This window comes from Besnoitia besnoiti (genome assembly GCF_002563875.1).
Source record: "Besnoitia besnoiti strain Bb-Ger1 chromosome Unknown contig00007, whole genome shotgun sequence".
In the NCBI taxonomy this organism is placed as follows: Eukaryota; Apicomplexa; class Conoidasida; order Eucoccidiorida; family Sarcocystidae; genus Besnoitia; species Besnoitia besnoiti.
Window position 1 is genome coordinate 2,688,206 of NW_021703915.1, and position 27,581 is coordinate 2,715,786.

The 27,581-nt window shown below is 62.4% G+C and overlaps 3 protein-coding genes across 3 annotated transcripts; 2 read left to right on the plus strand and 1 right to left on the minus strand.

Moving 5' to 3' along the window:
- Positions 1 to 1,490: 1,490 nt before the first annotated feature.
- BESB_073850 (uncharacterized protein) lies at positions 1,491 to 5,310 on the minus strand (the record flags this gene model as incomplete). Its single annotated transcript, XM_029365758.1, has 5 exons — positions 1,491 to 1,783; positions 2,067 to 2,283; positions 2,640 to 2,966; positions 3,600 to 3,911; positions 4,606 to 5,310. 5 exons carry the CDS (start codon positions 5,308 to 5,310, stop codon positions 1,491 to 1,493), a joined length of 1,854 nt encoding a protein of 617 aa, XP_029218242.1.
- Positions 5,311 to 6,692: 1,382 nt separating this feature from the next.
- On the plus strand, positions 6,693 to 8,663 carry BESB_073860 (putative 60S ribosomal protein L27; the record flags this gene model as incomplete). Its single annotated transcript, XM_029365759.1, has 4 exons — positions 6,693 to 6,980; positions 7,610 to 7,712; positions 8,037 to 8,101; positions 8,577 to 8,663. 4 exons carry the CDS (start codon positions 6,693 to 6,695, stop codon positions 8,661 to 8,663), a joined length of 543 nt encoding a protein of 180 aa, XP_029218243.1.
- A 4,483-nt stretch (positions 8,664 to 13,146) lies between these two features.
- On the plus strand, positions 13,147 to 26,822 carry BESB_073870 (uncharacterized protein; the record flags this gene model as incomplete). The annotated part of the gene is made up of 9 exons (XM_029365760.1): positions 13,147 to 17,213; positions 17,828 to 17,946; positions 18,151 to 19,454; positions 19,773 to 20,180; positions 20,357 to 20,803; positions 21,263 to 24,048; positions 24,539 to 25,057; positions 25,427 to 25,843; positions 26,546 to 26,822. 9 exons carry the CDS (start codon positions 13,147 to 13,149, stop codon positions 26,820 to 26,822), a joined length of 10,344 nt encoding a protein of 3,447 aa, XP_029218244.1.
- Between the last annotated feature and the right edge of the window lie 759 nt (positions 26,823 to 27,581).

A 27,581-nucleotide genomic window follows, 5' to 3' on the forward strand; every position in this document is an offset into this window, starting at 1 on the left:
GGCGGGTTGGCCTGCCGATGCAAAACAAATGAAGGAGTTTTTACATGCCCACAGTCAGCGAAAGGGCCGCCACGCGCAGGTGCCGAATCGGCGCCCAGCCAACAGGCAGCTCTTGACTGAAGCAGGAAGAACACCCGCCAACTTCTGCTCGCTGCCTTTGAAGGCTAGGACGCACGCGCAACTTCCATGACCGTGAAATGCGCTGCCGTGTACGTTCACGTTTGAAGAGCCCAGAACGTTTCGCATGGAGAGAGAGGCACCTGGCCTCAAGTGCCTGGCGAGCGAGGGTTCATCGGCTGGTGTGAGCGGCAACGAAGATACACGCTATTTCCTTTTACTACGTATTCACTCAAACACGCAATAGGAGTGAATACCGGCAGGATGAGAGGGAGGTGCGCGCACAGCGAAGTGCAGCTTGACCTCCCGGGCGCGTATGAGCTCCAGAGCGTTCCCTGCGAGGCTGCGCGCCGTTATCCCCTGGGCGAGGAGAGCGAGGCGCGAAAAAAAGATATACGCACCTGTAGACTTTAGTGTAGCTCTTGCAGCGTATACGCGCATTGTGCTAGGGGAGATGAACGAGCGTAGCCGTAGTAGGGCATCGCGAGACGACGTGCGGGAGGGGAGTTTTCCGGTGACGCGCGAGAACGCGTTCGTGTTTGTGGTGTGCCCCTTTCGCGCTCTTTAGCAAAGTGATAAATCAATGTTATATGCTGCGGTGACTCGCAGGAGCCTCGTATCGTTTTGAGAAGCGGAGCGCCTCTGCGTTTCCTCAAACAACAGCTCCAGATGTGCTAGGCTGGCAGATCGGTATGTGTTTGCCCCCGGGAACAGGGCAGCAAATACACACTGCTTTCTGTGATTGCTGCTTCTGCTTGAGTGCTAAAAACTGAGAGAGGCAAGCAAGGCCGAGCGTGCGAGAGCGCAGGCCCCAACACGGGGAGGCGATTCACCGCGACGGCATGCGGAGGTGCGACAGCCGACGGAGACGAGCCGCCAGGCCTCCGCAATGACATGTTGAAAAAACAGGGAAAAAATCCAGGTCCGGCCCTCGCGCGCTACCGCGAAGCAGGGCAAGAGGCACAAGGTGCGCACCAGAGCCTCCCATGTGAACAAGGTGAAGCAACGAAAAGACTCGAGACCGGAGTGAAAAGACACACTTGGCGACGACATGCGCTGCCAGCACACCCGTACGCGCAAGGCTCCACGCACGTACTCGTCGCTGCAGCCACAGACATACCAGCACAGACTCATCTTTCTCCCTCTCTCTCTCTATCTAATTGTAGATCTGTACATGTACGCATGCACACATGTGGAAGGACACGCACGCATGCATGCAAACATGCATATGCATGGTCTTCTGGGTTTGCCTTTGACTGCCGTGGCCTTCGAGTCTTTCCGCTTGGTTTCTCCGCTTTTGCGCGAAGGCCTCTTTTCTGCATTGTTCTCATCCGCACTTCCTAAATCGGGTCCGATGTCCGCGCCGCGCGCCTTCACTGCCGCTCGCTTCTCGGCTTCTTGATCTCAGCACCTGCGACGACGGGCTCCCCGCCGGTCTTCCGCTTCTCCTCTTTGCCTTTCTCTCGCGCGTCGCGATCTCGCTCGCGGCTGGAGGGCCGCCGCGCACGCCGAGCCGAGGGCGAGGGCAGCGAGGCCGCCGCGGGCTCTGCGAGAGCCGCTGTCGTCGCCGTGATGGAGCCGCTGAGGCGAACAAAGTCTTCGTGGAGACACTGGAGAATCGCCGCGAGGTCGAGGAGCGAAGACTGCAGCAGAATGAACTCCTGCCCTGCGGCCAGCCAGCACACACAACGCAGAAAGCCCGCGATCAACCGCTGACAATGGAGTACCCCTGAGCGACACACGGCCTCAACGCGGGGGCAGACGCACCATTCGGACAAGCCAAAAACACACATTCACGCCGCACGCGAGGGCGTAGAGTCTCTCGGGCGAGAGGCACTTCTGCAAAGTCCTCGGCCTCGCTGTCCGCGCGACCGACAGCGGAGAGACGAGCGCGAAAGCGCACGCAGTTTATGGGAACGCAGACAGCGGGCCCTTGGTTCGCGGCGCACCTGTGAGGCGAGTGGCTCTGTCTAGTGCCGCGCTGCACTCCGTCAGCTGCCCTGCCGGTAGGCCCGCGAAGAGATTCGTGGAGAGCACCGCGGGAGGCGGAGACAGGGCGAAGGACGTGGAGGACGACGCCGGCGGAAGAAGGAGCGTGGGGACGTCCGCAGCGGGCGCCGCCGCGAAGGGGAGCTCGGCGAGCTTGGATCGCGCATAGGCGATGCCCTAAGCGGGACACGCGACGCCCACCATGACAAAATCCTAGAGACGAAACCATTCCACCGCCAACCTTCCGCGCGCTAAGTTTGCCACCGGCACAAAAAACGAGCCCTCCAAGGATTAATGAAAGAAAAGAAGCCACGCAAGCCCCTTCCGATTTTGCGATCTCGCTGCTCGCGGTGCGCAGGCGCGGCTGCCTCCTCGCGGGCCCCTGTTCAGGAAGTCGCCGCACGCCGGAAACGAGCAAAACGGCGCGATCAAGGGGTGGAAAACTCGCAGTCAGCCCTGTCCCCCCTTCCCCCCCCCCCCCCCGTCGCATCGCCCCTTTCTTCTTCTCGCTTGCAGGCGTGGCATCTGCTTACCTTTGTGACACTAGGCGTCTTCAAGAGGCAGCGTAGGGCGGGGAGCTGAAGCAGCGAGCGGCAGGAGAAGCAGAAGCCGTGGGCGCCGCCTCGCTCGTGGAGCAGCGGCGCGGAAGCCAGACTCGGCTTCTTCGCCAACTTAGAGGGGTGGAGGAAGCTGGGCAGCAGCGGATGAATTTCTGCGAGATTCGACGCGACTGACACACTCGCCAAAGGGATAAACGAAAGCAAATGCCGCAGGGCCTCAGGCGTGTAGAACCCGCGCTCGGCCGAGATACAGCAGCAGCGGAGGACTTTCTCAACGAGCTGCGGCGGAAACTGAGGTAGCTGCAGAAAATACACACGCAGCACACGACTAGCCAAGCGTCCACAGGCTTATGGTGCGGCGTGTCTCCACAGCTGCGGGCTGCGCCATCCTAGAGTACGCGAGGCTTACACATTGAGAAATACACGCCACAAGAAGACAGACCGGCGAAACCACGAAAGGCTGGAGAACCCGAGGCGCGACGCGCAGCGATGCATGCCGAGCACTGGGGCCAGGGCGCAGACTCGCGAGGCTGGTCAGGCGACGACGCGCCGAAAAGAAAGGGAAAACCGGAAAGGACGCCAAAAACAGCAGAAGGAAAATGAGAGATATCTGATCATACGCGCAAACCGCCACGTGACGCAAGATAGTTCCGCGACAACGACGCACAGGAAACAGATAGGAACAGCTAACCGTATAGACATTTATATTGGCGGTAGCAGAACCACGCGACACATAACAAATCCATATATCCATATATATAAATATGTACATATAATACGTAGATGTTTACTTGCATATGCCTCTACACATACACCCGCACATGTGCAAGCATGTAGCATTTATTTATATCAATAAACAAATGTATTCATATTTGCACCGAGGGCGGAGACACCGCTCAGCCCTGCGTCGTGTCGTCTCTCTCTGTCGCGCACCATCTGTACAAGGGGAATGAGGAAGACGTAGTAGCCGAGGTCGCCGAGTCGTTTGCTTCTTCGCGGCGGAAGTTTTGCCACAAGCGCGGCCTCATGCTCCCCGCCGGAAACTTCCGGCGGAAAGCTGCTGCCCGGAGGCGACGGGCTCGCGAGCGGCTGATGCAGCAGATGGTGAAAAAGATAGAAAATAGAGAGCCGCGTGATGGGCAAGGCACTGGGCCGCTGCGCCTCCTCCGCGAAGATCGCGACCAAACGCTCAGCCTCCGACGCGACGTAAGGCTGGAGGAAGTTCGCCAGCATCTCGATCGCCGCCTGAAAATAGAAACGAAGAAAAATTGGAAAAAAGCGACGCGATTGCACGGAGGGGCTGAGTCACCAGTGCGGAGAGCCACGGTCATGAGCGCAGACGCAAAAGATATGCGCGCTCAGCAAAGAAGAAAAACAAGTGGCAGGAAAAAAGGAGACGCAAGAAGCAGCGAGCGGGCGCCTCCGTGATGGTCTGGAGCCAGATGACATCCTTTCATCGCCGCATGCAGACAGAAGGATTCAGATGGACATTCGCAGCCGCAGAAAGCGAGTCAGGCATCCGCACACGACATGCGTGCGACATAATCTCATCTTTAGTCGAAACTGGGCCGCCACCACGTATCTTCCGATACGACTCGTGAGACGGATGGTACGGGAACGCACACATATCTTCAGGGGTTCACCGTTATTATTCGGGCACGGGTCAATCACTGCAGGAAATAAAACCAAACGCATGTAATATATATATATATATATAACATAGATATATATAGTTGTAGGCGTGTAGTGGTGTGCATCTCTACGTCACTTCTGTACGGGAACGCTGGGCGGTGACGGCACGGCACGCCCGGCGTTTCCACGACACGAAGCTCTTCTGCCGCAGTCTTCAGGCGCTACAGAACAATAGACTAAAACTCTCGCACAGATGCACGCCCCTCACTCCCCCTTCCCCTCGAGCCCCCGAGTTTTTCAAGCGTACCTGGCGGTTGTCGAGGCGCCGCAGCTGGTGGCGCATGGATTTTTCGGGGAAGGGCTCTTCGTCTCCGGCGGCCCGGGAGCAGGCCTCCGCCAGGCGTTCGGCTTGCGGAGTGCTTGGGCTGCCTGCGGCTTGGCGGCTCTGCTTGCCAAACTGTTCACGAAGCGCCGCGAGGCAGCTCGCAGTGCTGCCACCCAGCAGCGGCGCAGCGTCGCTGGCGACGGAGGGAGGCGCTTCGGGGGCAAAGGCGGCGGCCGCCGGCGGCCCCGGCGCCGTGGAAGCAGCGGGCGGCGCGAGCTGCGGGAAAGAGGCGAGCGGAAAGGACGCGCCGAGGAACGGCGCAGAGGACGCGGAGGCGGCGGGTGCTTGCCACGGAGGCGGCGCCGCAAGCGAACAGGAGAAGGGCAATCCAAGCAGCGGCAGCGAAGAAGGAGGCGAGAAGGACAGCGAGGCGCTGCCCTTCAGCTGAGGTGTATAGACGCTCGAGGGACCGGCAGTCGACGCAGCGCCGAGCGCGGGGGGCGACGGCGATGGAACCGCAGAAAACGAGGAATCGCTCAAAAATGACTCGCCCGCAGGGGCGGCCGCAGAGGAAAATGTCGGCGAGTGGGAAGCCGGATCGCCTTCATCCGATATCGGGCTGAAGTCCACATACGGCGCGTCGCCTGCGCCACCCGCAGGCGGCACGCCTAATCCCAGGTGAGACATGTTTGCGAGGCCGCTCGAGGCACCTATACCTCAATGTGCGTGAAACAAGAGAGACTTTTCACGTAGTGCGGAAGCCGAAGCAGCCGCTCAGCATCCGACTCGCGGACGAGGAGGAGGAGCTGCTCGACGTGCCCAAACTCTGCGCGACTCTGCATCCTCCAGCTTCTCACGAGAGCCGCGGAGCATGGCACGCATCTTCGAAGGAACCAGGAGCTGAGGCGGCGAGCGTTTAGTTCGCCAACCTGTGTGCATGCGCGAGGTGTATGGACACCCTACAGATGTCAGTGGGGAGCTACAAAAGTCTCTCCGCACGATGGACTGCCCGCGAAATCCAGTCTTTCTTGCACTTCGCTTGAGCACACGCGGATGTCCTTCAGAATAGGGAAGCCGCAGATCGCCAGAGAAACGCAGAAGCTGAAGACGAGCGAGTTCCCCCCAGGTTCGGCCGCCGCCCCCCGAGAGAGGAATGTCGGTCGATGACCGCAGAGCGCGCCAGCAGAAGCGCGAGGAGAATAGAGCAATAAGAAATCGGGCTGCGCTCCAACGCAGACTGAAGATCTCCGTCGCTGGAGCGAGTCACCGCGGCGAGAATGAATGCAGTCTAGACTCTAGACCATCGAACCGCGAGGAACTTCGCGGGATTTCGTGTCAAAGGTGACGTCGCCGATACTTGCTCTGCCGGCAACACTCGCGAGTGAATGTACGCAGACACGGATATGCCTAACGGAGGACAGACCACAGACTGAGACAACCCGCACACGCGAAAAGCCCCGCGTTTTTTTCGCACAGCGAGCGGCGAAAGACGAAAATTGTCTCAGGTTCTTCTTCACAGAGAAGGAGCGGGATGCCGGCCGCAAGCTGAACTCTATACAGATCATTTGCGCGCATGCATGATCAAGGAAGTCATCTCTCCTTCCCTTCCTCTCTCTCTTCTCTCTCGGGAATTGGCCGCTTGAGAGACACCAAAACACATCTGTTGAGGCAAACGCTGCTGTTTCGAGATCGCCTCTGCGCCAAGCCAGGGAGAGGGGTTTCCTGCCTGCCGGAAGAGAGCCTCCCTTTTCTCTTCCCTTCCCCCTGTGGCAGCTTTCTGTGCTGCTCCGGAGCCTCTTACAATCCTTTGTGAAACATCATCCTCTCTTTCCGTCCCCCTCTTTTTTCTGTGAACAGCTTCCTTCTGAACGGCCGCCGCGAGAGACATTCCGTAGCGAAACGAATTCTGTTGCTACCTCTTCCGCGTGCGAAGCGTCTCACGCGAGTCCTCTCTACAAAGAAGAGTTGAACGCGTTGACGTACGCGTGGACTGCGCCTCACGTGTGCCACATTTCTCCTCTAAACACACATGTATGCTGTGGCCTCTGCGTTTCTTCGTCTTCCTCGAGATGGAACGTGTGTTTTCTCTCCGTACCTCTTTGCTGCCGGTTTCGGCGCCCTCCTCTCGAGCCCCGCTCTTTCCATTCGCGCGGACAGCACGCCGACCACTGCGGAGGGAGTCACCGGCTCTCGCGCCGTGGAGGTGGCAAGCGGTCCCAACTGAGGCTCCACTCACGAACCCGCAGAGACGCAGCGAGCCGAGGGAACTGCAAAGCGACGCCCCTGAGCCGCCGAGCCCCTTTTCAGGGTCGGGGGGGCGGTCTTTCTTCGCTCTCTCTGCACCCCGACTTGCGAAGGTAGGAGGAAAGTGGAAGCTGCCGAAGGATGCGAGAGAAGCACTCAGCGGTTGCGAGTCTCGGAAGAGCTGTTTGACCGCACGCTGCTGCAGCCCTCGAGGAGTTTTCTGCTGTCGCGTACCAGCCAGGGCATGAGCGCGTCGACGCAGTTCTATGCGAGTAGCCTGCGAAGACAGGCCGCCGGCTGTCGCTCATCCGTTGGGATTGAGTCTTGCCGATGCAGCCCTGGCATCGCTGCAACTGTCGCTGGTGATGTCTTCACGGGGAATCTGATGGCAGGTGGAGGTGACTTCAACAGACCCCCATATATGTATATATATATATATATATATATATATATATATATATATATATATATATATATATATATATATATATATATGGAGGCGACGGAATACATATATGTATATGTATATGTATATATAAGCATACATATACACATATACATGTAGACATTCCTATCTACCTATATATAGATCTGTATAGGTAGGAAATAAAGCAGGCGGTGTAGTTAGGTGCATCTGTCTGCGGAGGGTGGTGCGTGCGCCGAGTGCGGGGAGGCGCATGGAGAGGAGGATGGGGCGTGTGGCGCTGGAAGACTGCCTGGCGGGTTTGTGTGCGTTGCGCAGGTGGGCCCTTCGAAGGGGCGCGGCCCGCTGCTGGCAAAGTACGCGTCGAGCGGCTTCAAGAAGGGCTTTGGAGCTGTCGGTTTGGGCCGCCACACGAAGAAAGGTACAGCTGCACTTGCAGAGTGCCTCGCGCCTTAAGCCCGGTTCTCGCCGCTTCGTGGGCGGCGCGGCGTTCAGCCTCTGGATGCCGGCCGCGTCTAAAGTTCTTTGCGCCGGGAGCGTCAGAGATCGCTGCTCTCTGACGCTCCCGGCGCAAAGCCTCCTCACATGTGCTGAGTGCATCCATCCATCTACATATATATATATATATATATATATATATATATGCATAGGGTTGTCGCTGTTGTAGGGGTGTAGACCTTGTGTGAATGCCCACGTGATTTTTACGCACCCGCTGCTGTGCGCGTCGTGCGTGGTTTTCCTGCAGGTTTTTTCATCATCAACCCAATGCTCGTCCCCATGTTCAAAGTCCCCGACCTCTCCAACTGCAACGTAAGTCGCGCGGCTCCGCATGCACGCATGCGCGGAGAGACCGGCGCATGCATTTTGTTTTTGGGTGGCGGCGAGATCGAGGCGCGCACGGCGCCGGTGTTTGGGCGCTGCGGCATCCCAGGGCGCCCCTCGTTCGGTCTGATTTCGCGTTTAGTAGGATAAAACAAAAAGCAGTCCCTAGATTTGCTGCTTTTCTAGTTGTGTGGCTAGCCAGAACTGAAAGGCAAGTAACTGTAGAACTGTAGCTGCTCTGAGTGAAGAATGCAAGTCTAAGTTTAGAATGTCGTCAATATGTTTTAGACGCTAACTTCACGGCCAAACTTTGACTACCCTCATGGTAGAGGCATAGTATATAATCCCTGCCGAGTGCAGTACAATGTAAGCGTCGACTTGGAGGCGCTGGTACAGCTTGGAATCTCAGCTCCCTCGTTTTTCATTCGTCCATGCTCAATCTTCGCATCTCTGCGTTGCTCAGCTGAAGTGCTACGTCGCCCCCGACGCGTACCGCGTGGTGCAGCAGAGCTTCAGCAAGCAGAAGATCGACGACGGCGAAGACTTTTGAGAGAGTGCGCCGCCATGGCCCGGGGCGAGCTGGGCGCTAACGAAGGTTAAAGAGGAGAGCGCACAATCCGCCTACTTCACGGAGTCTTCATCCATCTCGTCGTTTGGTGTTTTTCAAGGCGTTTGGTCTGCTTGTGGTCCTGCGGCCCTGAGCCGAGCAACTCGAGGGCGGTGCCTGGACTCGGCATCGAGTCGCCGCGCCTTCCGCGCGAGCGTGAGAGACGAAATCCGTCGCCCTGTCTCTTGCGGCGTGGTTACGAAGAGGTTCGCGTGTCGGTGTCTCTGGATGGCTCGTACAGGGGGGGAGGCGGGAGTAGGGAGGAGACCGGGGGCAACTCCGCTTGGCAAGCCCTGAGGCCAGGCGCACAAGACGACTTTACGTTGCGTGGTGCTGAATGGTGGGCGGAGCTGGGCTCGATGGAGACAGCTGTCGGATCGGCGAGTGTTAGTTCAGTTTCGTTTTTTAAAACCTGTTTGCAGCGGTGTGCCGGCGTAGCGCTGCCGCTACAGGCCCAGAGACAGAGTGCAGCTGCGCTTTGCAAAAGGAGTCGTCGTCCTCGATGCTCGCTCGACTCTACACGAGCGACGGCGTCTCCTGCAGCGAAGTGTCTTTCGGGGTGTGCGCGTCGAGGCGTCTGCAGGAGTCTTGTCGCGACCATCGAAACACGCCGGGACACTCTCGACACTTCGATATCTAATCTCTCAGGTCGCAAGACTCGCTGCTCTCAAAGCACGTGGAGAGAACCCGCTGCTTCCAGACATGTGAATTCAGGTCATATCTTTGCTCGAGTTTCAGAGCGCGACGGAGAGTCGTTGATGGCGTGCGTTGCCGCCGAGAAAAGCGGGAAGAAGGGAGCGAGCGGCGATGCCGCGGAGTCCGGACATCGCTTTTCTGTGGATTTCTGTGTGGAGTTACGAACCGGGTCAGCTGGACTATGATTCCACCTCGGGACTCTTTCGTGTTTCTGATCTGCCGTGTGGGAGGGGAGTAGGGACTTTCGTCCTGGGGAACATGACTTCTCGGAGCCGCGCGTGCCTCCTGCCGTAGGCCGTCTTCAAGAGACGGTTTAAAATTCCATGCCCAAGCGCAGGAAGACAGTTTGTTGGTTTTTTCACCATCGACACCAAGACTCAGCACTGCGAGACTCGCAGCGCTCCACGTATACACAAAAGGCGAGGGAGCCAGGATGTGCGCAGCCTCAGCCGAGCGCGGCACCACAGTTCACACCGTCCAAGGGGGCCATGAGGCGGGGTTCGCTTAGGCATCACCCGAGTTGATGTCGCGCAATTTGCCGAGACACAGCAGAGAACGGAGCCCAACCACGAGGAGCAAAGGCGAGCGCACGAAACACTGACCGACCCCTCGGGGTAGCAAGTGACCTCTCGCATCAAAGCCGACGCGGCGGATGCGAAAAGGGGGGTCCGCGGCGCTGTCTCTGCCTTCCTCGTGCATTTGTTCTGCGTCCGCCGCGTACGCGGCCGCGCCCTGCGAGGCCGTGCGCCGCAGAGAGCAGGCGGAGGGGGGAAGGGGGGGTCGGCGGGAGTGCAACGGGCACATCGTGGAAGGGCGGGCCTAGTGCCTTGGCTCTTTAAGGAGCGCGGCGCGTCACCGGAGTCCCTTGGAGCGGGAGATGCAACACCGGTTTCGACGCCTCTGTGCCGGCGGGTGCGGCAGCACGAAGGGAAAGGTGCGGCGCGTCTCCGCGGCGCACGAAGACTCGGAACGACGTCGCGACAGGAACGCGCAGGAAGAAACTTATCTATCTCCGGGGCTCGGCTCAGCCAGTGGCACAGTTTAGCTCGGCACTCCTCAGAATTCGCAGAAACAGCCGCGCAGCCGGTTATCCGCTGCGGAGTGACCGAAAGGCGACTCCGACCTCCCGGCAGGCGTCAGGCGAGTCGGTTTCGTCGGGAAAAAGCGCAGAATTAGATGCTACACATTTTCATGATGGCATGGTTTGCTTGCAGCACTCTCGACTCTACGTTCAGGCTCGGTCTTCCACCGCGATGGAATCCGCGAGCACGACGTGGGAATCACCTTGGCACCTTGAGTCTTGCGGACTCCTGCTTGCGCCCGTTTTGCAAGCAGTGGCGCGACTTCCATCCGCGGAGTAGTGTAGCGGCGAGGCGGTTCTACTTCGGGAGGCTGCGGACATGACCAGTCTTCGTGCCGCGTTTCACGTATGGCCTGACAGGACATGCGATGTTGGATGGGCGATTCCGGCAGCTTCAGAGCCTTAGCAGGTTTGCGTGTAGGGCAGCCCGCGCAGACTTTAGTCGCTTTCGAGGTAGCTAGGCCTGGTTGCAGCGACGAGAATGGGTTCGGTGGATGATTGAGGGCTGAAATGATGGTAGGCGATGAAGCCTTGCTATTGCTAGTGTGCAGCCCCCGGCCCGAAATGCTTCGAGGGGCACCTCGTGGTTGAAACAATTCCCTTACCACTGGAAAAAGGATGCAGCTCTCTGTTGAAGGCACAGCTCCTACCTGAGAGACCATGTATTCTCCGCTTCGAGCGATTGTACATGCAGTCTGCCTCGCCATACGTACAAGCGCTCTTCCCACCAACGCGGGGCTGCGATCTGCCTTAGGGCCGCATTCGAAGCCATTTTCACCTGCGCAGGGGGGACGGGAAATTTCGGGAATTACAGGCCGTCCCACTAAGCATATCACCCATGAGCTCATCACCCGCACACTAGGTGGGGAAGAAAAACTGGAGATCCGCATACAAACTTAAGGGTCGGCGAGCGCCCCGTTCACGGCGGACGCACACGGCAGTCTTGAAGCGGCAAAGCACCCTCACACAGAGGCATCCACAGAAGGACTGCGGTTGCGGATCATTTTTGCGAGGAAGTTACCAGATCCTCCGTACACAGCAGACATTAAGAACATGACTATCGTAGCTAGGCCACGTATCGTTATTCTTACATTGCAAGTAGCTATTGTCTCAACTCCAGGAAGGTGACTTCCCCTTGCTTAAACACGCCACGAGGCAGGAATCTGTACATGGCAGAGTGACACACAGAAACAACCCCATTCTTGGCGCCTCCTTGACCTTCCAAGTTGCGGGCGCCGAGAACGATTTCGCTGATACTGATAAGGGATCTCGCGCGTCTAAGCAACATACGCGACCGCCACTGCGTCTATTTTATTTGCCGCAAGGCCGCCTCCCGGCCTACGCCTCTGGTCCTTTCTAGTGTAGACCCTGCCGTCAGGTTTCCGCTATGGGGAGATGGACCCCGTGTGAACGTGAGTTTGGTCTCGCTGCGTCAGCAGCTCGTAGTAGCCGAAAGTCAGCCAGCGTCGATCTTTATCGTAGGCATGCCTGTGTAGAATCTCCAGCGAGTTTCTCGATAGGCACTACAGCAGCCGAGCGAGCGGCAGAAGTACCGAGTGCAGCTTTTTCCAGAAATCGGGCCTCCGAACCTGGTGTCCGGGGTGCCTGCAGATCTGCGGCTTCACCCACCCTGCCGTGGCGATCACAGCAGAAGCCAAAAACAGGGGAATCCCCGCCAGCAATTACGGGAGCTAGATATGCACATCCCCCTCGAGTTCCGTGAGGGCTTATTCGAGTAAAATGAAGGAGCAAGGCACGTTCGTTCGATCTGCTCACGACCTGTGCGGCCTGCGCCGGCAGCCGCCCTCAGGTGCGTCGATGACTTTTTTCTGCAGAACGTCACACCAGCGCGACGATCTCGTTTCTCCTAATACAAAAGAGGAACCGTCTCGCAGCCCCTTCTGATGGGTCCCCCTGTGCTGCGCTCCTGTCGCATCAGACAGCAAAGGCAGTCTCTTTGCCTTGCTGTCAAATGCGAGCGCGCCGAGCTGCCTCCCTCTCGATCATCAGCGACCACCGACAAAATTGAGGCGCGCGCAGGGAGTCTCTCTACCCTTGAAGCTCGCCTAGCACAGGCCTTGAATCGACGCTTCACGAACAGACAATCCTCCCGAGTCGGCTGGTGATTTTTTTCATCGGCGAAAGAATCCGCCTCGCTCTGCCTGCCCCTTTTCTCGGTGTGTTGACTGCTGCGGCGCGGCGGCGGGTCTGCGTCAGCTGTTCAGGGTCGGCTTTTCGCGGGACTTTCCCGTGATGTCTTGTGGAACTTCTCCGCGGAAACCTGTTTCCACCGCGAGAGTGACCTCTCGCTTCTTTTCTCTTCCTCTGGAACGCATTCTCCCCCTTTTGCCCGCCGAGGCTGCCTGGGTCAGAAAATGTCTCCTGGGGGCCGCGTCTTCTGCCGCCGAGGAGTGTCTCACCCACCCGCCTCTCTTTCCTCTGCTCCCTGAGGAGTCCCCCTCCTGCCTTGTTTGCGGACTGAGGCTCTTTCCGTTCTCCGTTCGCGGCGCGTGGATCTCTCCTCTCTGCGCGGTTTCTTAGCTGATTTCTCAGCTTAGAACTGCGGCTGGGCGCAGGCCGTCCTCCCGCGAAGCAGCGGCCGCGCACGCGTTTTTACGCGTTTTTCTTGTCTTCTTGGAAGACCTCACCATGGGGAGGGGGGAGACGTCTCGCCTCGCGCTCGCCGCCCTCTTTCGGGCGTGCGTCGCGTGCGCTGCGTTTGTCTGGCGCCCGGTGTGCCAGGCTCTGCGGCCGCTTGGCGCGATGTGCCGTCGCTTCGCCGCGGACAACGCCTTTCCGCTGGGGCTCGGGCTGAGTCTCCTCGGCGCCTTCCTGCTGGCCACGTTTCTGCTCTCGTTCTTCGTCTCCTGGATCTTGGGCTGCATCCTCGCCTTCTTCCTCGTGCTGACTCTGCTCTACCACCTCACCACCGTCACCGTCTTCCCGGGAAGCAGCTCGTTCTTCAAGCGGCAGATGGAGCTCCAGTTCTGCGCCGCCGCCATTGGCCCGCTCCGCGACCACCTCGAAGTCCTCGAACTCTTCCTCTCCTTCCTCCTCTATCGCGCCTACCTTCTGCAGGCGGCCGCCGGATGCGCGGCAGGCGCGAAACGCCGAGACCAGAGAGACCCGCACGCCCGACTCGCCGCGCTCCCCGCGCCGCTCCCCGCGCTGCTGCATGAAGAGGACTCCGAAGCCGAAGACGCCGACGAGGAGACCCCCGAAGCCGTCAGGCGGAGATCCGTCGGCGCCCCCTGCCGCTCCGTCTCCTCCGTCTCTTCCGCCTCCTCCGCCTCTTCGTCGGTCTCCGCCGCGGCCTCTCGCGACCGCAGCAGCGGGGCGCGGCGGCGACCCTCCACGCCGGAGGCGCCTGCAGCCGATGAGCCTCCCCCAGAGCGATTCTTCTTCTCTCGCTGGCCATCGGTCTCCTGTCTGCCGCCCTCGCCGCTCGCCTTTTGCTCGGGAGCCCGTGCAGCCTCGCCCGCCTCGTCTGGGCGCGCACGCTCCGCGGCGGCCGCGCCGCGGCTCGCCCCGCGCGCGACAGTCCCCTTTCCGCCGCCGCTTCTTCTCTCACCGGGGCTGTCGCCGTCGCCGCCGGCGTCCTCCCCGTCCCCGCTGTGGCTGGCGTCGTCACCTCAGCCGCTGCCCGCGGGTGCGCTCGTTGCTGGCGTGACGATGAAGGAAATCCGCGAGAGCTGCTTGGCCCTCGCCTCGCTCCTCCGCGTCATCGAGCGTGCGCGCTGCAAAGCGGGCGCGGCCGCAGGCGACGGTGGCGCCGCGCTCTCGGCGCCCGCTGCCTCTCCGCGCGCCGCTTCCTCGCACAACGACCGGCAGGAGTCTCCGCGGTTCAGCTCGCGCGCGTCGAGCTCTTCGCTGTCGCCGGCGCCGCGGAAGGAGGTCGCGGCCGACGGCGCAACACTTTCTGCGCTGGATAGGAGTCCGAAGGAAGCTTTCGAGGAGATGGAGATGACCTGCTTTCCGCCCTACCTGCCCGCAGACCCGCGGCACATCAGCGAAGACACGACGATTGCCTCGGGGCGCGAGCGAGAGCTCCGACAGGACCCCCACCCCGGAAGCACGGAGTGGGCGCGAGGCGGAGGAGACGCCGCCGAGGCGCAGCCTGGAGACGACGAGGAGAGCGTGGCGTCCCCGCTGCTGCTCGGCTGGAGCAGGCACGACGCGCCGACGATCTCCGAGACGCAACGCGGCTACTTGACCTGGCAACAGAAGGGCGTCTTTTACCACGGCTCGCAGCTCCTCTTTCACCTCGTCCATCTCTCGCTGGACGTCAAGCCCAAAGCTGCGTCGCGCGCCGCAGACCGTGGCCGCCCCAGACGCGCAGCCTCGGCTTCTGAGGCGGCCTCTGCCGCCTCCGTGCCCTTCGCCGCGCTCTTTGGCCTGCTGAGGACTGTTCCTGCGGCGGCGGCGAGTCCGCGGGCCGCGCCGCCTTCGCCGGGCTCGGCGGCGCTTTCCACCCCCGGCGCCGTGGGGAAAGACGCCGCGGGAAGCGTGAGGAGGGAGGGCGAAGATCCGCGCGCATCCGCGCCCGCTGCTGCTGCGCCTTCCTCACGCAGCGAGCCGCAGGCCTCGCCCGGCGCGGACCCGGCGCTGTGCCCGTCTTCCGCGCCGCGGTTGCTCCCGTCGACTGCGGCGCCGTCGCCCGCGTCGACGCCCTCGCTGACGCCTTCCCCTCTGCGCGTCTCTGTGGCGTCTCTCGCGCTCGCCGGGTGCGGCGCGAGCCGAGAGGCGTCGCGCGTGGAGGATGCGCGCCTCCTTCGCTCGCCTGAGCAGGCGGGGGACGCCTGCGCGGACGTTAACTGGCCTGCGTTTCACTGCTCGGCTGCCCTCTTCCATCTACGGCAGCTGCTGCTTGTGCTGTCACCCCATCTGCCGACTTCGAGCTCGCGGAAGTCCGGTGCGGTTCGCCGGCGCTCCAGCGCGGCGTCGACGACCTCGGGCGCCCCGGGGATCCTCGAAGTCCCGCCGCTGGCCTCGCTGCCGCTGTTGCTGCTTCGCTCGCTGATTTCGCCTCCGCTTTCGTCCTTTCTGCTCATCGCCGGGGAACTCGAGGAGACGCAGGGCGGCACCGAACTCTGGATTCCCGTCGCGGAGACTCACGCTCTTTCGCTGCTCGTCTCCGCCCTCCTCTTCCCCTGCAGCTGGCTCAAAAGGAAACTCGCGCGCTGGCTGAGGCGCGGGTGGAAGCCCGCGGCGGGGGCTGCGCCCTCGGCGCACACAGCGCCCGCGCTGGACGGCCCAGACGCGAACGTTTCTCTCGGCGCCGCAGTCGACGCGGCGAAGCGAGTCCCCCTGCCCCCGCTCCGCGTAGACGCGGGCGAGCAACCCGAGGCCCAACGGCTAGAAGAGACGACTGGGCTCGCGAACGTGACGCAGAGAGGGTACGCACTCGTCCGTGCGCACTCGAACGAGTCCACGCTCCGCCTGTCGTCTGCGCCGTCAGTCCCCGAGTTGCCCCCCCTGGCGCCTGCGGCGTCGCCCTCGCCCCCCCCCTTCTGCTCGCGGCTCCGCTCGCGCCTGAGCGCGCTGCTGGAGCCCGAGCGCCGCGTCTACTTGCACGCGGTCTTCTTCCCCGCTGCCAACACGCACTGGCTGCTGCCGGCGACCGCGTTCGCCTCTCCGCCTGCGTTTTCCGACCTCCGCGCAACTGCTGCGGCCGCAGCAGCAGCGGAAGGCCGGCGGCTCGCGAGCGCGGGGAGCCACGCCTCGCTGGACTCGGTGCCGGCGGCCCCCTGCCCTTTCGCGGACCCCAACTGTCTCTTAACGTTCGTCCGCGGCGCGCCCGAGGGCGCGGGTCTCTGCTGCTGCTACGCGACGAAGGACTCGCGCCGCGCCAGTCTCCTCGCGGCGCAGGCCGTGGGGGGGGCTGCTCTCCAGCCGGTCGCGCCGCCGACGACGCCACGCGCACTTCTCACGTATCGCCTTTTCCTCCTGTTTGCGCAGCTGCAGCGCCAGGAGCAGGTGGAAGTGTACGTCCACGCTGGCGGCGCGGAGAGTGACGAAGGGCACGGCGGCTCCCTGGAGCTTCAGTACATCCGCGGCGGGCGCGCGCGCACGCTGCGGCGGCTCGAGCCCGACGACGCGTCTGCAGACGAAGTGCGGCAGGGCGAGGGCGGCCGCGAGCCGCGGCGGCTGTCGAGCGAGACGCCCCGCCCGCACCCCAAGCGCATCGAGAGGAAGTCGACTGTCTTCATGGCGGTCGCAGGCGCTGTGACCCGCGCGCTGGCAGCGGGGGCCTGGGCGGAGGTGCTCGCCTTCTTACACGCCCTCAGCCGGTTCCTGCGCTCGCTGTGCTGCGTCCCTTCCCACGTCGCGGGGCCCCGCCGCGGTCGCGGAGGCGAGAGGCGCGGAGCGGAGCCCGCGGCCATCGAAGACGCGTCAGGGAAGGCGCATCTCACCTGCGGAGGCGCGGCGCTGGCGACGCGGAGATTCTTCGCGCGGCGTTTGCACCGCCGCGCTCCCCGTTTCGTCTTCCACTGCGCATGCGCAGGCACCACACACCGCGCGGAGTGCCTGCGCGGCGGCGAAGCCTGCGGAGGGGGCGAGCGAACGCACGAGGGTCGCCCCGCGGAGAGTCAAGACGCCGCCGCGGACGTGCTCCACGTCGGAGGCAACGTGCTCATCTTCTTCAACCCCAACGCCGGCTACCTCGAAACCGCAGCGATCATCGGCGACGGCGAACTCGGTTTCTACCGAAGACGGTAAGCAGAGACGGCGCGCACGCTCAGGTGTGTACGTGCACCTGATCTGCGGGTGCACGACGCGGACTGTCGCCGCCGGTTCACATGGGGCGTCGACGCGTTGGGCTACTACCCTTTGTTGAGAGTCGGAGCAGAGGCGTCTCTCGCGAACACCGCTGCGGTCGCGTGCAGAGGCGGGCCCGTCGGTCTTTTTCTTGGTATCGGCGACGCGGTTTGACGCGCCCTGTTCCCTCGGCGTGGTGTGAGGTTCCTCCTCTGGCGTCTTGAACTAGAATCGAGTCTTCTCTCGGCAGCGGGCGAGCGCGGAAATCCCTGCATGCAGTCCCTTCCTCCGCCGTTCGGTCGCCGCAAGCGAAGTTGGCCTTTCTCTCTGTCGGTTTCGAGGGCCTTTCCCCCCCTTCTGGGCGCTGTCTTCGACTCGGCGAGGGCCTAAACCCGTCCTCGCGGAGGGCGTGCGCGCGCATCATGCGTGGGCGTACGGGCGTACCGTGTCTTTCAGCCCGCGACTTTCGGCGGCCTTTTCTGCGCCACGTCTCCCTCTCTCTATCAGGGCCAGAGGGCGTCTGCTGGCTGGCGTGACGTGCGTGTTGCGTGACGCCTTTGTTCTCTCTCAGGGGTGTGAGCGTCCTGCTGTTCAACTACCGCGGCTTCGGGCGCTCAGCCGGCTCGTCGAGCCCCGCAGCTACGCTCGCGGACGCCGCGGCGGTCTACCGATTCGTCGCTTCATGGCCAGGTATGCTCTGCCTCCGAGGCCGGTTGCGAGGCTCAGGACGAGTCTGCCTCTCCCCTCCGCCGTGGCTCCGAGTTGCTTCCACTGGCAGAGAGACTCGGATGCGCTGTTACGCAGACTTGACCTGAATATTACGATGTGACTGCCACCGCCTGTCTCTTCTGTGCATCGCGTGGGTTCTTGTGTTTCGCGTTTTTGCCTTCCCAGGTGTCAAGACAGTAGGCGTCCACGGCCGGTCGATTGGCGGGTTGCCTGCGATTTTCGTGGCGCTGCACCAAGCACACATTCGTCGCTCGCTCGTCGCGTGGCAGCACCACGCGTTCACCTCCTCGGTTCCTTCGCCCCCTCTGGCATCGTATCTCGATCCTGCGGCATGCACACCTGCGTCGCTTCCAGCCGCGCCGGCGCCGCTCCCCTCGGCGTCTCGCCTAGCGAAGGGTGGCAGCTTCGTGGTGCGTCGCGGCACGGAGGCCGGCGCGGGCGACAGGGCTACGGAGGAGGAGAGGACGCGCGGGGGGTCACCGGCGCTGCCGCGGATCTCCTTCCTCTGCGCAGACCGCACCTTCTCGTCGCTGCCCGACGCCGCGGGCGGTCTCCTGGGCTCGTGGGCCTACTGGGGCGTTCGCGGCGCGGCGGTGACAGCACATGTCGGCTTTTCGCTCTCCAAGTTCCTCACGGCCGCCAAGCGCCGCAGTAAAGAGAAAGCCTTGCGCCAGCGGCGCGACAGCGCGGGCGGCGAGGGGGAAGAGGCCGGCGGCGCAGATGCGTCGCAGGGCTTCGCGCGGACACCGGGGAGAGACGAGCGGGAGGAGGACGCGCAGGCGGATGTGGAGCGGCGCGCGGCCGAGGAGACGAGTCCTCCACTCCTCTCGCCGCGGGCGAGCGACGGAAGCTCATCTGGCTTCGAGGGCGAGTCCGCAACGGACCTCGAAGGCTGCGAGGCAGAGCTCGATGCCGCGGCGGAAGAAGTGAAACAAGCGGTGCGGAGTTCGCGGCTGGAGGCCGGCAGCGTTCACGCGTTCCTAGCGTGCGGCCGCCACGTCCGCAGAGTGTTGGTGTCTGATCTGAGGGACGAAGTCATCAAAGAATCTGCCTCGCTGAAAACCGGCGTCGCGCGCGCGCTCGTCGAAAGACGCAGACAGCAGACGCGGCGCGAGCTGGTGGAGGCCTTGATGGAGGAGGAGAGGCGACTCGACCGGGAAGGGCATCGTAAGACCCTCGACTTCAACGAGGAGAGAGGCAACGCGCTCCAAGTTTTCCGCGCTCGCCGCCACTCGGTGCGCGCCTCAAGCGGCGCAGCAGACGACAGTGCTGTGTGGAGCAGCGCCGACGAGCGCGCCGGCGACGCAGAGGGCGCAGAAAAGGACGAAAGACACTCGCTGGCCCTCGCGTTCCGCAGTGTAGGTACAGTGGAGAGGTCACAGGCGCGGAGCTTCAGAGAGTGGTCTCTGAGCGCGAGCAGCGAGGATGACGAAGAGCAGCACATCTCCTGCCGAAGGCGAGCGACGCGCGTAAGGCCTGAAACGTGCCACCGACTCCCTCTTGCAGGGCGTTCGCCCTACACTCGTCGACCCCTAGCACCTCAGACCCCGCCTCCTCGAGCGTCTCCGCGTCTTCGTGCGTGTGCGTGTCTCACCTATGCGGCGTCCGCGCAGAAGTTTTCCTTTTCAGGGCCGTTTCGAGCCCCCTGTCTGCGCCGCGGCTCCTGCTCCTGCGTCCTCACGCACGCATCTCATCATTCCCTCGTGCGGTATCATGGATTACTTTCGCGTCTGTGTCGCTCCATGCGCGGATGTTTGCCTCTCTCTCGCACCCGACTTTGTTTGCAGGCTGTGCACAAGTTGCAGTCGCTGCTGTCTGCGTCCGCACTTACCACTGCCTCCGCGACGCCCGGGGACACTCTGCCTCTCGCGACTCCGCGTCCCTCGTTCGCGCGCGCGTCAGGGAGCTTTTCGTCGCGCTCGCTCTCGTTCAAGGCCTCCTGGCGCCGGCCGCTGCGCGCCGCCCTCTGTTCTGCTCGGCAGTCTTCGCTTGCGGCTTCGCAGGCCTCCGGCGATTGGGGTGAAGAGAGTGTGCAAGGTGTATGTACACCCCGGTGTGGCGAGGAGGAGGACGACAGGGAGACGCGCACGCTGGCGGCCGAAGCGGAAACGGAGGCGGCACGCGAGCGCGAGTTGCGGGCCTTCTGTGAACAAGAGGCGGCTCTGATTCTGCGCGCGCAGGCAAGGAAACAAAAGGTGAGAGGATGCTCCGACCGCTGCATTTCCCGTGTACAGACAGCTGTATCGCTGTCTGCATCCGCCCAGGGAGTCGCTCTGTTTTTGCAGGGGTAGCTGCATGCTCTTTCAACGCAGGCGAAAGCGCACCCTTCAAGTTAGCGAGCGCTTTGAGAATTTTGTTCCGTTTCTTGCAGAGACTGCTTCGCAAGGTGCCGGCTGCGTGGTCTCTCTTGACGGAGTTGCTGCACTGCGCGCGGCTGCTGTCGGTCTCGGCTTCCTTGGAACGCGGCAAGCGGCGGGCGAGCGAGTCGCGCAAGTGGTGTATCGAAAGCGTGGGAGCCGGCGCCGCGTTTCCACTCTTCTCGGACTCGGAGACGTCGACTGAAGAGGAGACGGAGGAGGCCGTCAGCGACAGCGACTCCGATGAAGAGAAGATGAACTGCAAAAGCGAGGAGGAGTCCGACGCCGAGAGCGAGGCGAGCGCGGAGAACGGCGGAGGGGCACCCGCGGCGGCGCGCAGACGGAGCTTCTTCCGGCGCGGAAGGTCGCTAAGTCGACGTGACTCCGACCGCGCGGGAGGAAGAAAGAAGAAAACTTCCAGACTTGACAAATACGCAGAACAGTTCCCGATTCTTCGCGAGGTAGGAGACGAAGCGGCTGTTGGGGGGATTTCGGCGCTATTTGAGTCAAGCCAACGAGGCGCTGTCACGTTCGCACCCTCTAATGCATACCTCTCTCTCTCTGTCACAGCCTATTTACAAATATGCAAGTCCGTGTACACATAGATTTTCTGGCTGCGTGCGCTGCGAGAGCGACGAATAGGCTGCCGAGTCTATTTTTTCTGTGAAGGGAGAGCGGACCTGTTGCGTGTGGCGGTGCGACGCCCTGAACCCCGAAGGCCTGCCAACATAGGACTGTGTCTCTGGCATGGCTCGCGTCTGCGTCGTGTTTCCTGCATGTCTGCACGTTGCATCTCTCGGGGGGGCCGTGGGTGTTTCACCTCGGGTCCGCTTCACACACACTTCGTGTCTCTCGCGCCTGCGCGACAGCTGTGCCTTCAAGCCGAGAGATGTGCGTACGCCACGCTCTGCTCTCTGCAGGCGCTGCGCACATCGGCGCTGCAGGTAAACGCCCGGCTGCGGCACCTCGCCAGGTCGGCGCCCGCTCCTTCCAGCCCCCGCGGCGACGCACCTGCGCTCCACGCGAGGCCGCCGCCCCCCCAAGGGCGCCTGCTGCGGCGAGGCCTGTCTGGGGAGCTCCGCGCCCTGGGCAAGCGCGCGAGTTCGAGCTTCGCACGCAGCGAGAAGAAGCCCAAGTTGCCGCTCTCGCGCCGAATCAGCACGCGTCTCTCTGGGAATTCGGTATACACGTCGCTGGGACGCGAGAGCGACGACGAGCTGGACTCTGCGGCGGACGACGGCGACAGTGACAGCGACGCAGCCTCGGGGCGCGGGGAGAGGGAGGCCGCGGGCGACGTGGAGGCCGAGGGAGCAGCCGAGCGTCCCCGGTGCACGCAGATGCTTGCCTTCGAGGGTCGACTTCCACATGCGCAGGTCGCCCTGAGGCTGCTGAAGATTCGGCGGGGAGTCACGAGCCGCGACGCGTCGCCGTCGCTGCTGCGCAGCCTCACGTCGCCCAGACTGCACGCGAAGCGTGACGGCGGGGCTGGTACTTCGGCGGCGGCGATGCCCTCCGCAGCTTTGTTTTCCTCCTCCGCGCTGGATTTGGCGCCAGGCGCAATCGTGCCTTCGCCGTCGTTCGCGTCAGAAAGCGACGAAGCAGCGTCGCGGGTCCAGCGCGCGACCAGCGCCGCGAGCTGCGAGCTGGGCTCCGCGGCCTCGGCGCCGCATCACTTCTCGACGCCGGCTCCGTCGATCTCTTCGCTGAGGCTCGTGCACCTCCCGTCGCAGGCGCTCGCGGCGGCGGAGAGCCCGCGAGAGCTTGATCGCCCGCTCTGCGAGGCGATTGACGAGACCACGCTGCGCGCCTGGCTGTCGCCCGCGCTCTCCTCCTTCCTCGCGTCTGTGGGGCTGCTGCTCAGTGCGGAGCTCGACGCGGGCGGGCAGCCGCTGGGCGCGGCTCTCGCGCAAGTCTCGCTGCGCAGGCGCGACGGACGCCGCAACAAAAAGGCGCTTGCGCAGTTCGCGGAGACCTTGCGCGTCTGGGGCGCCGTGGCGGCGGACCGCGCAGAGGCCCTCGACGGCGAACGCGACCCCAAGACCTGGCGCGCTCGCCTCCTCCGCGAGCTGCGAGGCGAATGGCCTGAAGAGATCCGCGGCCGAAGCGCCGAGCGAGGCCACGGGCGTCGAGCGGCAGAGCGGGGACGAACCGGCGGCGCGACCGGGCCCGACAGGGCGACCGACCCCGCAAGCGGCGACGGCGGCGGGAAGTGCGAGGTCGAGGCCGGGGGAGACGCCCCAGGAGGGAGCGCGGAGGCGGAGCTCGGGCCCTACGAGGCCCGCAGACTCAGCGCCGATGAGGGAGACAGCGACGCAGACATTGTGGACGAGGAGGCGGAGGAGCCGCGAGGCGGCGGCCCTCCCCAGCGGCTCGCATTTTCATCGCCCAGCGAGTTCGCTGTCCTCTCAGACCTCGCCCGCCACCTGCCGCCACACCCCGAGAAGGAGCCGCCTGCGACTTGGCCGTCTTCGTTCCTCTTCAAAAGCAGTTCCTCCTCGTCGCTCTCCTCTTTGCGCTCGGCGGCGTCGCGCGCGTCTTCGGCGCGGACTCTAAACTACAGCTCCGCGTTCCCTGCGGTCGCGGCTTTGCCTGCCCACGTCTCGGCGCTCTTCGCGGCAGCCGAGGCCGCTGTCGAGCAGTGGGAGCGCGAGGGATGCGACGACCTCGCGAGCGTCTGCCGCAGAGCCACGAGCCGCGCTGCGCGCGCCAGAGATGAGGCGCGCGAGAAGACGAGGTCCAGCAGCAGCGACGCCGTCGCGCGCGAGGTCGGGACGACCAGCACCGTTCTGTCAGGTCTTGTCTCCATTCTGGAGGCACAGGACAGCGACAGCCTGTTGGGGTGCGACGCGCTCGAAGACCTCCTCACGTTCCTCCGCCTCAAGCTCTCTCTCATGTGGCATTGCGCGCGCGACTGCGAAGCAAGTCAAGGCAGCCTCACATCCGCAGACGAACCGACTGAACGGGGAGGAGAAGGAGATAGGAAACCGGCGGCGGGTCGCTCAACGTGTGAAGATGCGGCACCGACCGGACTGGGCTCCGTTGGGCACCCGAGGGCGGCCTCACCGCGCACCGTCTTCCTCCTCGCGAAGCGTCTTTGCGCGTGCGCTCAGATGCTGAGACTCTCCGCCGGCGGCACTTTCGCTTCGTGGCAGAGCGAGTCGCGGCGCGCCGGCGAGGCGGCGGGCGGACAGGGTGCCGCGGCGCCGCGGCGCCAGGCGTCTGTTCATGCGGAGATCTGCAGACTCCTGAAGGCGCTGCTCGCCGCTGAGAGGCCTGCGCGCGACCTCCCGAGGCCCCCCGAAGTGGACGCGCTGCCGGCAGATCCCTCGTTGGACAGGGAGTTCTGCGGACCCTCGTCCGCGGTGCTGCGGCGCTTCGCAGAGGAGCTCGGCTTCCCCGCCCTGCCGCTGCTTTTCCTGCACCTCCGCCGCGCAGCTGACAGAGTGGCTGACGGCGCCGCGCGCGAACGCGAAGCTGGGCGCGGAGAAAAGCGCGGCGGCCTCGCGCCGCCATGGCTGGGCGCGCGGGCGCGGATGGAAGGCGGCGCGGAGCTGCGGAGAGCACAAAAAGACGGCGACGTCGAGGAGGGGGAGGAGGAGACACAGAGAGACCTGCGCCCACCCGACGGGCTTGCCCGCGACCAGAGTCTGCAGGAGTTCTTCGTGGAAAAAACGCAGTGGTCTGACGCCATTGCCGCCTTCACGCGGTAAGAGACCTTGCCTCTCCATCAAAAAACACGCATACATATATCAATATATCTATTTCTATTTGTGTGGATTCGTCTGCCAGCGCTCGGGGTGTGGCCTGCGTGCCGTAGTCGCCTCTGCGGGGGGAGAAAGGCGCACGGAGCCCACACCGTACGGGCTTACCTATACGTTAATGTGCCCATTTCTCTACGTATATATATTTACATACATTCATACATACATATTTAAATATATGTAGAATGAAGTTGGCACCCGCGTGCAGGGCTACACACATGTATATATCTATATGTATATATATATATATCTGCAAATATGTATGTATATATCGACTTGTAAGTGTAGATATGGATACGTATATTCACATGTATATTTAAATGTATTTATATGCTCTGCGACTGCGAGCGTCGGGGGGCAGGATTTGGAGAGTGTCGCGCTTGCATGTCCTTACTCCCAATTTTTTCGTCTGCCCGGTTCCTATGTTTCCACCAGCTTACAAGGCCTCGTATGTGTGGCTCGTCTCCGCGCGTCGCTCCGCCTGCATGCGGCTTTCTTCCTCCTTCTCTATCGCAAAACACTTTATGGCGCTGCGGCGGCGCCGGTAGCGGAGGCAGCTCCCTCGCCTGCCGCCCTCGCGCCGCGTGGGTCTCGAAGCGCCCCGCCAGAGACTCGCGGCGAAGTCACGCTGCAGCTCCGCGCGCGCCCACTCTTGGGCTCGGGGCCTACCTCGCCGCGGAGTTCCGACGACTTCCTCCTTCTCGAGGAAATCCCGCTGGATGCGTCGTCGACACAGGGCGCCCAGCCCGCGGCGTCGCTCCGGAGAGACAGCGAGGCCGCAAAGACGGAGGCAGAGGCGTCCTCCCTCGCCTCCGCGGCGGGCGACGACGGCGAAGCGGGGCGTCTGGAGGCGCTTGCGCGCGCCCGCGCGCGCTGGATGCTGGAGCAGCAGCTGCTTCTCACTGTGGGGCGATTCGTGGTCATCTACCTCCGGTTCGCGGACAGCCTTTGGAGGTGAGTGCGGGGTTGCATGCAGGCGCGTCTTTTACCCAGATGACGCTTGCGGCAGGGATTGCAGCGTGTCGTCCTCTGCGGGTTTTCCCGTTCTCGGGCGATGACCGAGAAGGCGCCGAAGCGGATTTTCTCTGTGGCACGTTCGCGAGTCGCTGCAGAGAGGGACGGCGTCGAGACGCTCTGCGGACAGTGCCCTTCAGCGGAGCGGCAGGGCGCCGGCATAGTGCAGCGAGGCTCCCTTCGGAGCTGCACGTTAACTAGCCGAATCGCTCTCTCTGCTTCGTCTCCTCGTGTCGTCCGCGTGTGTTGCGGCCCTGAATTGAATTTTTGCCGCGGTGGCCGTGTGGTATGGACTCCCTTTCCACGCAGCGCCTATCTGGAGCCGCTCTCGGTCTGCCTGCGTCGCGCGCCGCCCTTTGCGCGTTTCGCTGATCGAGAAGAGGACATTTCTTCGTTGCGAGCCGCGAGGGAGCCCAACGAAGAAAGGCAAGGCAGGCGCGAGGAGCTCCTCGACGCGGCGGACTCACGTCGCTCGTCTGGCTCCAGCGCGGAGACCGAGAGGTCTTCCAGCGCGACGGAGCTCAGCAGCTTCTATCCCCCTGCGTCGCGGGTCGTGGCCGGTGGCCGTCTGGCGGTCCGCGGCTGCCTCGAAGTCGCGGGCGCCGCGGAGGGAGACCCCAACGCGGAGAAGCCGAAAGCGAAACGTCTGCGATTCCAGCGGGAAAGCGCGGAAGACGACCTCGAGGGCGCCGCAGACCCGCGAGACACAGAAGACGCAGACGCCGGGTAAGTGAACAAGGGATAGAAAACAGACGTGCGTGGAGGACGTAGGCGGGCTTGTTTGGGAAGGAAGGCAACCAGGGGCTAGGAGAGAGGAAGCTGCGACGCCACAGAGAACTAGAGAGTTGAGTAGAGAGAGTGGCGAACACGAGAGAGAGACTGCAGCATGCGCGAGCGGCCAACGCGCGTGTGAATTTGATTGAGTTATGCGCATAGAGACGCCCGAGTCTGTCTCTGCGTCGTCGTGAGTTGCTCTCTCAAGGCGCCGGCCGTGCATCGACGCGCGTGCCGCGAGGCTCGCGACGCATTTTTGGCTCATGCATGCGTTTTGAATGTTCTGTCGTCCAGCCACGGGAGAGCGGGGTCCTTTTACTTCGAGGCGCTTTCCGTTAAATTCGATTTTATGTGTTCACTAAAATCTCGAAGAGGAGCGTTGGAACGCACTCCTCGCCACGTTAAATACAAACATGTACAAGTTTATGTGGTTACATTTATGTGTAGATATATATGTAGATAGACAGAGAGATAGATAGATATAGATATAGATATATATAGATAGATGTGTAGAAAGATAGACAGGTAGAGATCCGCAGACAGATAGATATAGATCTATCCGTGTCTTGTGTGTGCTGGGCTGGGAATGGCGAGCAGTGTCTGCGGTACCTGCCGCCTATTCGTCTTCATGCGGGTGTTTTGTCTCCCGTTCAGGGCAATTTCGTCGGCGCTTTGGCGCTCGTCCTTCGCTTCGTCGCGGCGCCTGATGCCTGGGTTTTTGTTGCCTTCGAGCTCGGGTCACAACGGTCCGCTCGGCGACGACGACCTCATTCTTCTGCATCTGCATTTGCTCGACGCGGGCTTCATTGACGCCGAAAAGTACGCGATTCCGCCGCTCTTCTCAAGGTGCCTCAGCGCCTTCAAGCAGCGTCTCGCCGCGCGCCGGCGCCGAGACACCGGCAACGCTTTCGGCAAAACGCTTCTTGACTAAAGCTCGCGCCTCGACGCTGAAGAAAAGAACGAAAGGGACTATGAGCAGGGCGCGCCTCTGTCAAGATCTCCGCAGCCGGCTTCTGCCATTCCTCTCTTTCTCTCGGCGGGGGAGTGGGAGAAAGAGGGCGAGGGGAGAGGGGAGGACGCGCGCCGCATGCGCGTCGGCGTTGTCTGCCAATGTTTTGCAGATTTTTCCACTCTGTGCTGTCGGCTCTGCTTGTAAGCCTCCGTAGGTGTGTGTTTCTCTCCTCGCTGACGCGCCGTGAACGCGGGCGCGCGGGCTCCCTGTCAGTGGGCTTTCCACGCCGCGTGTGGGTTTTCTTCGGTTTTAAGAAAAGTTGATTTGATTTTTTTGAAAGCGTGGCCGTATGCGCCCTAAAACCTAACCCCGCGTCGTTCTCAGATGACGATAAATTCGCAGCGTATGGCCTTTGTTTTCTCAAGCGCCCAGGATTTAATGCTTCGAGCCTCGAAATCGTTTCTCTGTGGACTTTTGTGTATGGCATCGCGCCGCTGCTTTCTGTGGGTTGGGCGAGGCTTTTCTTCGTCTTGAGTCATGAAATGAACGTTTGCCTGCTTTTTCTTGTTTCTGTGCGGTGGTCGATCGAGTCTATGTGTCTCGTACATAACTTTCGCATTGGCTCTGACGTCAAGGCGCCCGCCAGGGGCGTTCTCCGCGGCAGCGAATCAGACTTTTGAGCTGAGAGGAGGCAGGCGCGGTCGCGGCCCTGGCCCGTGCTCCGCACATGAGGCCCAA